The 15,090-nt window shown below is 41.8% G+C and overlaps 2 protein-coding genes across 2 annotated transcripts in view; one reads left to right on the forward strand and one right to left on the reverse strand.

The window, feature by feature from the left end:
- Positions 1-4,370: 4,370 nt before the first annotated feature.
- Positions 4,371-14,780, forward strand: itih2 (inter-alpha-trypsin inhibitor heavy chain 2; the record flags this gene model as incomplete). The annotated part of the gene is made up of 21 exons (XM_084573823.1): positions 4,371-4,472; positions 4,870-4,902; positions 5,078-5,116; positions 6,667-6,839; positions 6,916-7,020; positions 7,089-7,251; positions 7,326-7,433; positions 8,317-8,445; positions 8,519-8,635; positions 8,789-8,957; positions 9,043-9,168; positions 9,712-9,893; positions 10,056-10,241; positions 10,399-10,538; positions 10,639-10,811; positions 10,888-11,022; positions 11,101-11,214; positions 12,127-12,325; positions 12,419-12,591; positions 13,388-13,499; positions 14,633-14,780. 21 exons carry the CDS (start codon positions 4,371-4,373, stop codon positions 14,778-14,780), a joined length of 2,826 nt encoding a protein of 941 aa, XP_084429949.1.
- Positions 14,781-14,919: 139 nt separating this feature from the next.
- The window catches only part of kin (Kin17 DNA and RNA binding protein), a 3,655-nt gene continuing 3,484 nt past the window's right edge, over positions 14,920-15,090 (reverse strand). The window contains exon 13 of the mRNA XM_084573824.1: positions 14,920-15,090. The gene's annotated coding sequence lies outside the window, so the exon portion shown is untranslated.

The following is a 15,090-nucleotide window of genomic DNA, read 5'->3' on the forward strand; positions in this document are numbered from 1 at the left end:
GCAGGGTAAGCATCATCAAAACAGTATTGACAATGATGGACAGACACAGCATAAAAGGAGGAGCTGAGTTACAGTTTGGTTGTAAAGCAGCTTGCAGAGAAGCAGCAAGGAAAAGCAGGATAAAGCAACTTAAAAGCAACTTGAATGAGATGAGATTTGCTAAATGCTTCACGTTGAGAGGTCATGTGATGTAGATTGTACTATGGATTAACTATCAGTTGATGCTCCTAATCTGTATCTCTATATCTTGATGTTGTTCGATTGTCCAGCAGTAGCCTTTGAAGGCTGCGCTCTCTCTCCTTAATATTAAGTGAACTGCGTCAGCAGTTTTACTGGAAAGTCCTTGTCTAATCAAGACATCTGTTTAAACATTGACAAGATAGTATGTGAAGTATGTTGCAAATTAAGCATCATGTCATCTTTTAATTGTGACTTTTAATTGTGAATTGCAGATTTGCTAAATTAACTAAACATATAAACATCTACCAGAGAAATCTGCCAAAGAATGCCACAATTAATGTGTACATCATGGACCAAGGTAAGATTATTTTTTTTTCAATAAAATAAAATTGTTTCTAACATCTATAGTACTGTTATTCCTCACTCTGAAGTACCTTGTGACCCTTGCAGTAGAGAGCCATTGAAACAAACATAGCAACAATCTGTAAAGACAACAGTTGGTCAACATTGCAGCAAATGGACAGATTACAGACAGGACAAATTGTGTACTACATGATAATGTAATGTAATAAATATAATATGAATAAATACAATGAAATAATTGTCAGCTTTAATATGGTAACTTTATGGAAAGACTTCAGGAAACACTTCAACACAAACCAAAACCAATCCAAACCAAAAGTAAGCTGAATTTGTACCAAAATGTTTGCTTTGCGTTCACTGCATACACCAGCGAAGATTAAATGGCAGCACGTAGGTGGATAAACATCTCCTCCATGGACCACATCAAAAGGGGACCCGTCAAAGTCTTTGTAGTTCTTGAATCTGCAGCATTTCAGCATTCTCTCTGTACTTGTCTTGAATGGTCTTTTTAACTTCATCCTCCATACTATTAAGATACTGGTACTGGTCAGTTAGTAAATTTATTGATGTAACCAAGTTATGATGATGTGAGATGTCACATTGCCACAGTGGTCAATCTACGTTGGTTATCTACGTTAATCATAGCAACACTGTTTTTCATGTTCACAAAGTAATCATTTACTGTGTTTAAGGTCCACACTAATTTCTTTATCAACATACAATCATGATGCTATCAATGATTATCATCATCACTCTGAGATTTATGCTCCTACAGCATGCCTTGGCTGACCCTGTGTTACACTGTTAAAGACAAATGAACAAAACTGTTTGTTTGTTTGTTAACCACACATTTACCAAACATACTATTTTATTCTCTTATTGTAAAAATGTTTTAGGTACTATGTCAATATTGCATTCAAAATTATAGTTCATCTTTATGCCAGCATTAAGTTAAATACCGTTAATGGTGTTGACCATTTTGAAATGAAACTGCAGTGTGTTATATAGTTCAATACAATACAAATTAAAAGATAAGATAATTTGGTTCCAGTAAATCAAAAGTCCTCTGATGAATCTGTCATTAGTGTTAGAGTGATAGTATCTTATCACACTGCACGAAGGACAGAAGAACCATAAAGCAGTTAGACTCACCATTGTCCTCAGCCTTGGATAATGTTGTCTGTTATGACAATCAGTGGAAGCTCAGTTGTAAAGTTAGTGGTATGTTTTCGTTCCTTGGCCCTTTAAGGCCCTGACTAATAAAAAAGCAATAGAAACTAGATGATCGCTAGCGATCATAAAGGGGTCCATGCGGTGGCCAAGTCGTCCCCGAGTGGGACGGAGAGGCATAAGTCACCAGCAGCGCCTCCTATGGACCGTATTGCATGAAACCTGATGCGCTTGTAAGGAGTCATCCACAGATTATGATTGTCAAATGTCAAGTAGTTGACTGTGGTGGTTTGTGATATATAAACATGTAGTCGTTGTAGCGCCCTCTACAGCCCGAATTTCGTGGCATGATTGTATGCAAGCATATTACAAAGACGGTTGCTAAGTTTCATAAGGATTGGGTGAATTCTTCAAAAGTTATAGGCCTTGAAGTCAAAGTTTAAAATAGTACATTGAGCAGTTGTATCATTGTAATGTATTATATAGTTTTTCTCCGTATCGATATCTTTATACAGTCTATGGTCTGGACATGAAACTGTATAAAACGAGGCAGCAGTTTGAATTTTTTTCTCAATGTGATATCAGCTGTCATGTTGTCAAAAGCCATCTCTTTAGAGTTAGTCTTGACTGGATCATGTGGCAGAGTATTATTTTGTGTGTTAAGTGATATGTTCCAACATCTTGGCAGCAAAGAGTGTTTTGAAGCAAATTATCTGGGGCCTCATGTACGAAGGTTGCATGCGCACAAAAACGTTCCGTACGGACTTGTTCACAGAAAAGTTCAGATGTATGAAGAGTGAAATGACCGTGAACTTGTCCGTGCCTCAGATGCAGGGTCAATTTAATTATAATTTGCATATTCATGATATATTCATTCATATTCATTCTTTACTGAAAATAAGTAATAGTGTTCAGTAAGACCTCTGAAACTATAATATGCCTACCATTGAAGATTTTGCCGATAACAGGGTTATCGAGATTGGAGTGACCTTTTATGGGTTTAATAGCAGTTTCTGAATATGTCATGATATCAATCCCGTAACTTTTTCTGTCTTTCTTCCTGTAAGGAAATTAACCACTTAAAGGCACAGCGACATCTAGTGGATTTTTTTAAGCATGACACACCGAACCCAAGTGATAGAGATGGTTTAATCATGTTAAGTTAGTTTCAACACTCATATAATTGCAACGACGTTGCAGGATCCCTGTTGTTTTTTCCCCCGATTTTTAGGGGTCCATACACTTTTCCAAGGTGTCAATACACATGCCTACACCTAGGTGGCGCTATAATAAGTCAATTTACGTTTTGGCTCATATCTTGAGAACGGTGTGGCCTAGAAACAAAATTCTTCCTTCCTCTGATCCCTTACATAGCCCTGGTTCTAATGGACTAGGCCACGCCCATTTCCGCCTACCATTTTTTCCCGCCATTTTGAAAAAATTGCACCTCAAAGCAAAATCAACTCCTCCTAGCCCGTTCATCCAATTCTCACTAAACTTGGCATGTATCATTTATGGACAATGATAATGAAAGTTCTCAAAAGGGTTATTAATTACAAAGTTAATGGCTAATTAATTTTTACGGTGTGGCACAGTATAACTCCAAAGCTAATATTTTGTGAAGTATATACCCAAACTTAATCAAACTTTATATCATTGATAATAATATGATTCTGTACAAGCACCCAAACTTTTCGTGACCCTTGGTCTCTAGGGGGCGCCACAAAAGCAACATTTCAATATCTCCAAAACTGCAACAGCTAACTTCATGAAATTTGGCATACACAATCTGTAACATATTGTGTAGACGCCCATCAACTTGCGTGACATTACATAAACAGGGGGCGCTACAGGTGACACGGAAACATTTCATATGACTTTAAGGCTTATAACTTTTGAAGTATTCACCCAATCCTTATGAAACTTAGCAACTGTCATTATAATATGCTTGTGTACAATCATCGTGAACAATCGTTTTGTGAAATCAACAAGTTTCAGGCAATACGGTCTATAGGGGGTGACTTATGCCTCTGCGTCCCACTCGGGGTCAACTTCGCCACAGCATGGACCCCTTTATGATCGCTTGCAATCATCTAGTTGTCTTTGCACATTTTATTTAATTTTGTACTGGCCTTTAACTCAATAGAGGTGATGCTTTTATTTGCAGATTCTGCAGCATGGCGTTCAGTTTGTGAGAAATCAGGGATCAGAAACAACCTTCAACCTTCACAGACAGATTTGAAGGTTCATCCAGGTCCAAACAAACACAGATGAAACAAAGAACCTATTTCCTGAATGTTTCGTTGCTCATATTTATATCGTCTTCTCTTTCAAAAAAAACATAAAGCTACTTGGATGAGCGGTGAAACATATTCATGCTTTGTTTCTGCTTTGTTTTGTTTTTTTGGCTCCTCATATCTGTCCTATTTATCCTGCCCACACCGCAGGTCAAGTTTCAAAGTTTCCTTCTCCCCTCCGGGTTACACGATGCACAACAAATATTGACTGGAGGCCGGGAGTCGAATCAGTTCAGTGGATTTTAACCTTCGGGCTCCAGCCGTGTTTCCAAAAAGGCTCCCCCTGCCAGAATCTTTATTTTTATTTTATTATTATTATTTTTTTAAATGTGTGTGTGAGAGGGTTTGTGTGAATGAAACATGGTGCGTCTGCCACTGCTTCTGGGGCTCCTGGGGGTCCTGCTCCTCCACCAGGGCTGCTGCTTTGAGTTCGTGATAGACGGAGAGTGGGAGGAAGAGAGGGTGAGTTTTATTTTTAATGTAAGAGAGACAAGCCGGTTGTATTTCACGACAAATGCATATTACATGTGCATCAACAGATTTGAAATCTAGTCTGCAAAGGAGTGCATTGTACAGCATTTATAATCTTTTGGCGGCTTTAAAAGTTACTTAAAATTTAACTTAAGTTTGTCTAAATGTGAAGAAAAATACCAGCAACTTCTGCAGAAACTGGTTTATATACTTGTTTCTTGAATTCTTGTCTGAATATTGCCTCTTTAAAGGTTTTTATACCACACATTAATCAGTGTTTTTGGGCACTGAACTTTTGCAGAAAGAAAAATAAAAAATGTTATGGCCTTAACCTTTTCTTTTTTTGATTATTATTCTTTAAATCAATTTTTTTTTTTTCTTCCTTCAGTCAGATCTACGGGACCACCGGGAGCGACACAAGGTAAAAATGTTATTTCCAAACAATCCGAGTGTAAAATCTCATGTCGTTGCCACACTTGAAACCCATCGGCCCGTGGAACACAAAGATTCAAATGCTGCATCGTTTTCATTTGAATCTGACAGTAGATCAGGAGTAACAGTGTGAGGCTGATGACTTGTGTGTGTTTGGTTTTCAGAGAGCCATATTGACCAGCGAGGAGCAGGAAGACTTTGAGGTATGACTCTCTGCTTGTTGTTGTTGGAGCCCTCTCCACTGTGACAGAGTTCAGTCTTATCTAAAGAATCAATGTGCTGCTGTTTGAAGAGACTCCCGTGACCGACAGGTTATTGACTGTGTTCACTGTTAATCCTCCTCAGCATCCACCTCTTCTCTGTTCTTCTTTCTCTGCTTGAGAAATCAAATTATTTGTTTGTCCCATTATCTCAAAATGCCTTCGGATTCAAATCTGACTCCCTGTGAATAAAGAGAATAAAGCTGAACTAAATTACTGACAAAATCAAAATTAGCTATATTATTTCTAAAATTACTTCCAAAGAACCCACATATGGATCCACGTTTTATTAAGAAACTTAAAAATGTTAGTCTTTTGAGACTCCTGGACCTGGTCTTGTGAGCTTTAGATATGCTGGACGGGAAGAGTTTCCCTTTGATTGAATCATTCACGCTAAGCTAGGCTAAGCTAGGCTAGGCATGGCTAGGATAAGCTAGGCTAAGCTAAGCTAAGATAAAACAAGATAAGCTCTTATCAAACATTTTCCCAAAAGTCATACTGTTACTTAAATTACTTCCAAAGAACCCACATACAGTTCTACATTTTCTCTAGAAACTTACTCTGTGCTCTCACTTTTTATAAAATTCTGCAATTTGTCCATTTGTTTTATCATTTACTCACTGTTTCAAAATTTTACTAAAATTTTAGTCTTTTGAGACTCCTGGACTTGGTTTTATGAGCTAAGAGATTCCCTTTGTTTGGGCCATTCACGCTAGGCTAAGCTAGGCTAAGCTAAGCTAGGCTAGGCTAAGCTAAGCTAAGCTAAGCTAAGCTAAGCTCTTATCATTTACCCAAAATGTCATACTATTACTTAAATTACTCCCAAAGAACCCACATAAAGTTCCACATTTTGTCTTTGTTATTCTGTGCTCTCACCTTTTATAAAATTTTGCAATTTGTCTGTTAGTTTCATCATTTACACAGATAAACCTGGTCTTGTGAACTTTAGAACTTTGTTTGAGTCATTCACAGTAAGCTAAGCTAAGCTAAGCTAAGCTAAGGTAGGCTAACCTGTCCTCAAACAGTTTCCCAAAATGTCATACTATTACTATTACTGTACATTCCCTTTTTTATAAAATTGTGTAATTTCTTTATTGTATCAGATATTAAAGTGTTGAAAATGATTTACTCAGGCAATTTTAATCTTTTGAGACTCCTGGACCTGGTCCTGTCAGCTTTAGAGATGCTGAAAGGCTAGAGTTTCCCTGTGTTTCCAGTCATTCATGCTAAGCTAAGCTAAGCTCTCATCAAACTTCCCAAATTGTCATATTAAATCCTTAAATCATTTCCAAAGAACCCACATATAGGTCCACATTTTATTTAGAAACTTACCCACTTTTATTAAAATTCTGCAAGTATTGTTGAAAGAAGAATGAATATAATGTGAAGAATAACACAAACTCATTTTAAAAACGTCCATATAAATGTGGTGAACTATTGGTGAAGTTCAAATAAAGTCAAAACAAGTCACATCCTTAAACGTGTCTTGACAGGCCATCCGTGGAGAGGATATCACCGTCAAGAGCTACAAGGTGGAGAGCCGCATCACTTCGCGCTTCGCCCACACCACCGTCCGGAGCTCAGTGGTCAACTCTGGCTCCAAGGCCCAGAGCATCGGCTTCAATGTCCAGATCCCCAAACGAGCTTTCATCACCAACTTCACCATGTGAGCCCACATTCACATTCAGTCTGAGTAGTTTATTATCAAACACAGCAGGCTTCATCCCAACTCTCCGTTTCAGGAATGTGAACGGGATAACGTTCGTGGGCTCGGTGAAGGAGAAGACGGTGGCCAGGAACCTGTATGCACAGGCCAGAGCCAGAGGCAAGGCAGCGGGCATCGTCAGGTACTGGACCTGCCTCCTTTTTTTTCTCCAGTTTAACAACTTAATAATAATTTTTTTCTGTATCACAGGACTAATTCTCAGGACTTGGAGACTTTCAAAACAGAGGTCCACGTTCCTCCTGGCAGCAACATCGAGTTTGAGCTGCACTACCAGGAGATGATGTACAGGAGGCTTGGTTTCTACGAGCATTCGCTGTACCTGCAGCCCGGGAGGCTGGTGCCACAGTTCCAGGTGAGGACGTCGTGACTAAAGTGTCTTTGTCTTTATGTCATCTTGGTATTGTCTCTAACTCAGTCTCTCCTCAGGCAGACGTCTACATCTACGAGCCAAATGGAATTACCGGGGTGGAAGTGCCACACGGCCTCGGAACGCAGTTTGACGACCTGATTAAAGTGATAGCCTCCAAAGACAAGGTACCGCTCAGATCAACCTGGGGCTCAGACGGTTAAATCAGACCAACATAAGGGATTGGAGCACAAAACAAAGCGAAGTAACCTCAATAACTAGAGAACACCTTGTGATGGAGGAAGTGATCCGGAGATCATCTAGCGGGGAGTTTCATGACGTTAGGGCTCAGGCAGGGAAGGCCCGATCACCTCTGGTCATGAGGTGCGATTCAGGAAATTCAGAAAGTTCCTGGCAGAGGATCTTAGACAGGGAACAAGCAGAAACGTCTTCAAATCTAAAATCACAAGCAGCTAGAGTTTGAGTAATGTGGTCTTTTCTGCTGGTGAGTCACAGAAGCCTACGTGGGATGGCCGTGGCTCAGGAGTTGGAGCTGGTTGTCCGCTAACCAGAAGGGTTAGCCGTTTGATCCCCAGTGCCACATGCCAAAGTGCCAAACTCCGAACTGCTCCCAGTTCCTGGTACTGGAGTGCGAATCTTCTTGTGTGAACCAATAGGTAGAAAAGTGCAAGACCATTTATGAATGTTTTTCAATTCTGATGCTCAAGTAAAGTGCGTGTGTTGAAACCTTAGAGATTAGCCTTGAACTGGAATTTAAAGGTGCATGTTTTGGTCTTTCCACCCTACGTTAGAAAACCCACCTTGGCTAAAATCTGATAGAAACCACAGATTTAAGAAGCTTTTAGCTAGCTAGCTAGTCAGTGGGCGGCCATTTTGGATTGGCGTCACTGTCTTATGTGACGTGGTTGGTCGGTCCCTTCGCCTGCAGAATCTTTGTCACTCCAGTTCTTTTAATATACAATCCATTAATCAAACACATTTACTGAGAAGTAATTACAGACGCTGAGAACATGCATTCAGTACATTTACCTTCTTGCTCTTTGTCCTCAGGCTCATATCGTCTTCAAGCCTACTGTGCAGCAGCAGAGAAAGTGCGAGAACTGCACCGACAGCGCTATAGACGGCGCCTTTGTTGTCAAATATGACGTGAAAAGAGACAGCAGTGCAGGGGAGCTGCAGGTACTTGATCATTTGGTGTTATAAACATTAACATTGAACCAGTCTGACTCATTTCTTTTTTTTGTCTCTTTAGGTTTCCGACGGTCACTTTGTTTATTTCTTCGCCCCATCCAACCTCTCCCCTCTCCCTAAAAACGTTGTGTTTGTCATCGACGTCAGCGGGTCCATGTGGGGGGTCAAGATGAAGCAAGTGAGTGACGGCTGGAGATATTTTTGTGCACTTCGGCCCTTCTGACGGTCCTCCTCCTCCTGCTCCCCCTACAGCCATCAGCTTCTGTAAAACTCTGCCACCATGTGGTCGATTCGCAGATTGCATTTAATCTCATTAAGTCTCGTCTCTCAGACAGTGGAGGCCATGCAGGCCATCTTGGACGACCTCACCATCGACGATCACTTCAGCGTCATAGACTTCAACCACAACGTGCGCTGCTGGAGCGAGGACCTCGTCCCCGGGTCGTCTATTCAGGTTGCAGATGCAAAGAAATACATCCAGAACATCAAACCCAATGGAGGTATGTCAACCAAAGAGGGCCGCTCTTATAACCTGACGAGTATCTGTCTGTCAGTGAATTTATTTTTACTCATATTCAACTTCAGGCACCAACATCAACGAGGCTCTAATGAGAGCAATCCAGATGCTCATCAGGGCGTCTAATCAGGGGCTCCTTGACTCCCGCTCCGTCTCCATGATCATCCTGGTGTCTGATGGAGACCCTACCGTTGGTAAGGCGGACTCAATGTTTTAAATTCTGCTTTCATTATGGGGCGTATTTCAACCAGCGTAGAGAAACAAATCCCTCTGCATCAACGGGATAGTCCTGTTACCAATCAGAGCCATTTTGTTGACGTATTTGACTTCTGATACTCTTCTGTCCATCACCGCATAAAGCCTCGGCCAAACGATTTGATTGGCCCTGCAGATTATTGCAGGAGAATACTCAGTTTTCAAAGGAGAGACTCCAGACCAACTGTCTGCCGCCAACTTAAAGGAATGAATGAATTGATAAGTGATGATATGTGGTGTCTGTGAAGGTTCTCAGTCATCCAGGTCATGGTGCATCCAAAAAAAGGTTCAAAAAAGGCAACTGGACTTCAGCATGACCGACGGAAGTCCAGTTGCCTTTTTTGAACCCTTTTTGGATGATATGTGGTGAATAAGATAAAACCTCCTTCAAAAAAAAAGCACGGTCCCTTAACGCCGACATTTTAGCCTTTGAGACGCCGTTGAATTGCAAACGGCTGATCCAACGTGGATCCTCCCTGCAGGAGAGATCAAGCTCGGCAAAATCCAGAAGAACGTGAAGCAAGTGATGAGGGAGGAGTTCTCTCTCTTCTCCCTGGGCATCGGATTTGACGTGGACTACGACTTCCTGGAGCGTATCGCCATGGAGAACAGGGGCATGGCTCAGAGGATCTACGCTAACCACGACGCTGCAGAGCAGCTTCGGGTATGACGGCAGTTCCCCAAACTAAAAGGCTCAAAGACGTTCTCATACCTTAAGATGTTCCATGAAATCTCCTAATGAATCTTTATTAACTTTATTTTGGTTTTGAATTTGAACCAACCAAACATTTTTTCTGACATAATGCTCTCTCTCTCTCATTTGCAGACGTTTTACAGCCAGGTTTCCTCTCCTCTGCTGAGGAGAATCACCATCCAGTTCCCCGAGGACTCCGTGTCCGAGATCACCCAGAACCGCTTCGACAAATACTTCGGCGGCTCGGAGCTGGTGGTGGCCGGGAAGGTGCAGCCGTCCGACAGCAACACGCTGACCGGCTTCACCACTGCATCTGCTGTGAGACTAACACAAACGCACACTTAACATCTTTTTTATCAAGCATCTTATTCTCCACCTGTGAGTCAGAATCCATACCTTTAATGTCAGAGGTGAAGGACGGTTGATTTATGATGCGTTATGAGCAGTTTCCCTTGCAACGTTTTGTCCCGTCCAGGCCCGTATGGACATCACCCTGGAGACGGATGCAGACACCACAGAACTGGACACGGAGCTGGCCAAACAGCAGCACTCGTTTACCGGCTTTGCCAGACAGCTGTGGGCCTACCTCACCATCAAACAGCTGCTCGGTGACAGGTGAGAGCTGCACGATAGGTGAAAAACAAGAGACATGTGGTTGATGAGAGGGTTTGAGACATGTGTTGGTCGACTGTTAACAGTGCATGCTCTCCTCCAGGTCTCTGGCGCCAACAGCTGCCAAAAAGAGACGCATCACCCAGCGGATCATGACTCTGGCCGTGGAGCATCAGTTTGTCACTCCGCTCACCGCCCTGCTAGTGGAGAGCGAGGACGCCAGAGAGAGGCTGCTGGCCGACTCGCCGAGGGACCCCAGACACGGCTGCTGCTCAGGTAAAGGCAGCATAATTATGTTACGCCAGACAAACTAAACTACACTTCATAAAAACGCTGTACTGTCTTTGCATAGGAAGTGGAGCCTTGTCTCCGGTACCGGTCGTCTACCAGCCTCCACCCTGGGTCCACATGCCCACCGAGGCCCCACCGAGTCAAATTGACAAGGGTCCAGTAGAGCAGTTGACTATGCCGCCGAAGGTCACCTTAGGTAACGCATACGATGAGCACCTTAGGTAATGCGTTACACTTGTGCAATGTGTAACCAGCCTCGCTGTCTCTCATCCAGTGGATAACGACCCTCACTTCATCGTCCACCTGCCTGGAAGTAACATGGACGTCTGCTTCAACATCGACTCCAAACCGGGACACATTCTCAACCTGGTGTCCGACATTGGGACAGGTGGGACTCGGTCTACTGCTGTATGTTTAAATATGTGCACGGAGTGAATCATACATAACCGCATCTGAATATACAACAAATCACTTTAACTTAAAAAGAAAAACTCCCCACACTCTCACTTTTCTCACTCAAAAATTTTAAAGGTTTGAAAAGATAACAGTTTAACATTTTGGGAAAGATCTTTTTCTGAGTTAGATAAAACCTGCTCTGTCACCTTTGAGGTTGCCATAACATCTCGCAAACCACACCTTTTCACTTTTTTGTACATTAACCAAATGATTTAAAGCAGCTGGAAAATATATTTATTTTTTCTGGTTTCAATGATTTAAGATTGTCTAGGTTAAGATAAACTTAACTAAGTTCATGTTAATGTAAGGTTAATTTAGCTAAGATAGGTTAAGCTAGGCTAAGCTACATTAATAAATATTAATTTTAGGTAGGCTAGGTTAAGTTAAACTAAGTTAATCTAATTTAAGATGAATTGAATTAAGCTAGGTTAAGATAAAATAAGCTAAGCTAAGCTAAGCTAAGCTAATCGTCTTCCAACTGTCATCTAAGTATAAGCGATTTGCTCATCGTGCATCATCATCATCATTGTAGTCCATTGAAATGTCCACCAGCGAGAGTTGGTCTCTAGTGGACATTAAGTGGTTGTCGAGGTAACTGTCTCGTAAATTTCCCACCGTAAATATTTCTGATTGAAACAAGAACGTTAAACTATGGACAGAGTTCTCCCAGTCACAGAGAACTTGGTGGAAAGAACCATAGACGTTTCCTTGCAGTTACAGCTTGGGTACAGTTGTGTTTGCGTCACCTTGTCAATAAACTGAATCTGCTGCTTCCATTGGTTGTCGCCATATAGTGAATGATAGAGAATATATTGTGACGTTCTGTTTCTGTCCTGGCCTGAAGGCGTGGTGGTGAACGGTCAGCTGATTGGCTCCAAACGAGTGCTCAAAAACAAACTCAACACCTACTTCGGCATCATCTCCGTCTACTACCAGCCGGAAGGAGTCAGCGTGACGATCAGCAACGACAGCATCAGCATGACCGACGGCAGGAACAACCACTCCTTCACCTGGACGGCCACGGCCAAGATCTCACAGGACGGGTAATCGATGTGCCTTTAACCACAGCCTGGACGTCAGGGTCAGTCTCTCTCTTTTTATTTTTTAAAGGTTTTAATGGTGATGATCTGTTTCAGGGTGAGGATTTCCATCGTCAAGGACTCTCATGTCACCATCACAATAAACAATAACATTCAGGTGATGGTGTTGCTTCACCGCGTGTGGAAGAAGAATCCCGTCAGCGTGGACTTCCTTGGCATTTACATTCCCAACGAGAACCAGTACTCACCACTGGTCCATGGACTCATAGGTAGGTCACTTATCCGTCACATACACATCTCTTCAAGCCTTATTATATGATAAACAGAATCATGGATAATCAAAATGCAATGAGGTCATACATTATGTTCAGTTAGGTACTGAGCATTTTGATTCTAGCATCTAGTGGCCATTATTGGTATTGCAAGCTGAAAAATTAAGCCAGGTGCCAAAAACTGCAGTTCTCCGAATGTCCACTAGAGGTCGGCTCAAAAAACCGGTCAATCCCCATAGATTAACAAGTCCAGCTTTACAGCAGAAACAAACATGCTAATAGCTAATTTCTCCATTCACAACAACTTAACCAAAGATGAGTCTATCACCAATTTAATTATATCAAGTCTTAAAGTTGTGCATAATTAAGTATGCAGCCCGTTTGAGAGACATGTGGACGTCCTCACGTCCCTGCTTCACGCCATTTCTTAATTAGCTGGCAGTTAGGATGGCGACGGCCAGAGACGCCACACCGAGCTTCACAACTACCCTTCAGGAAACCAGAACAAGGGCGACAACTGGAAATTAGCATTCAACGTACTCATAGCAACACGACCCAGGGGTAACACGCTGTTGGCTTGCACACGAACCTCAACATTGGTTGAAATCTCATAATTCTTCACTCTGCATACATGGACAAATTCATACACAATTAAACAATAAATACAGCTGTAAGAAAGGTCTTTTAACCGCTGTGTTCTAATAAGATTTCATTCTTGTAGAGGTCGTAAATGCTCCAGGAGGATTCATCTTCTTTAAGTGGTAGATTTGAAGCTCTAAATGTGATCTCACAGGGCAGTTTTCTAGAGAGCCGGACGTGAGCGTGTACGACATCCACGAAGGAGCCGACCCCCTGAAGAAGGAGGCCACCATGGAGGTGAAGGGCAACAAGCTGCTCGTCACCAGGTACGTCTTAACCATAGACTGTATATAAATATGGACAATGTGTCGCCACTTCCTTGCATTGGCCAAACTGATACTATTTTCCCGGGGATATGGGCGGCGCCATCTTACGACTTTGGAGCCAGAGTCTGTTTTACAACTCGAGCGTGTCATGGCAATTCTGTTTCTATAGCGTCAAATAACTAATTAAAACGAGACTTATCCAAAAAAATTAACACTTTAACCCATTCAGACCGGATCACGCATTTGTGCGTGTTTACCTTTAAGACCGGATCACGCATCTATGCGTAGTTACCATTAAGGCCGGCAAACGTGTCATTTTGAGCGTTGTCGTCTTTTTCGAGGCACATGGCCAATTATATGCACTGTGATTGGCTGAAATATTCTTGGGGTGAGTGACAGAGATGCTTAGGGATTTTTTTTAAACTCATGTGACTAATAAAACGCTTTGTGATTGGTCGAAATAAGCCTACACGTGGAGTATGTTTTGGTCGAAAATTTTAAACACCGTGCTAGCGATCCGTCATGGCTGACTCAAGTGAAGGAAGTGATATTGACGAAGTAACTGAAAAAATAGATCTTTACTGATTTTAAAAATTTTAAAAATGTTTGGTGTTTATTGATTTTTTAAAAAAATGCATTTGAAGATTATGCCCTAGCAAGTCAGTCAGGTTGAAAGCCAAAGAAGTAAGCTGTCAAATGCTTTTTATCTCATGTTTTTATCTGCTACAGAGCCTGAGAAATTAAGGTTTTAGTAAGCGTTGACATATTTTGAAAAACCTCAGGTTTTGAGAGGGGGTTTACAGAAGAGCATTTAGGCCTAAATGGGTTAACATAAATCAACACCATGTTAACTACCTAAAATGACAGAAACCATCCTTGGAAAAAAATGTTTGACGTGTATTTTAGTGTTTTAGTTTGGCACAAGTCCCGCCCACTGGCATGGACGAAGTGGAGCTTATGACCTATACTGCAGCCAACCACCAGGGGGAGCTCTACTTGCTTTGGCCTCATTTTTGAGGAGCTGTCATGGCATCCACGTTTTATACAGTCTACGGTCTTAACTCATATAAACAAACAAAAAATGATTAGTGAATGAATAAACTTCGATTTAAACTGTTGTTTGTGTGCGTCAGGGGCTGGCAGAAGGACTACCGGCGCGATAAGAAACGCGGCTCCAACGTCTACTGCTGGTTCGTTCACAACAGCGGGAAGGGCTTCATCGACGGCCACTACACCGACTACATCGTCCCCGATCTGAACAGCTTCCTGCGCACGCCCTGAGCAGCCGGACTCACATTCAGCTACCTATGCTGCTATTAAAAAAAATAAATAAATTCACCCGGATCAGTAATGTTAGAGAGAAAACTACAACCATTTTAAAAAGAGGAACATGCAACTGTTTTTTTTTTTTTTGTTTTTAAGAGTTTTATTTGGACAAAATGTACATCTGCAATGTTAAGATGAATACAAAATAAAAGGAAAAAAGTTTCTCTGATTCGTCGAGCAGGTGCATTGTGGGATGCATATATACACAGGTGCATTTTGGGGGGAATTAACTCTGACACAGTAGAGTCCCTGAGTTGAACAGGAC

This window comes from Chelon labrosus (assembly GCF_963514085.1).
Source record: "Chelon labrosus genome assembly, chromosome: 23".
In the NCBI taxonomy this organism is placed as follows: Eukaryota; Metazoa; Chordata; class Actinopteri; order Mugiliformes; family Mugilidae; genus Chelon; species Chelon labrosus.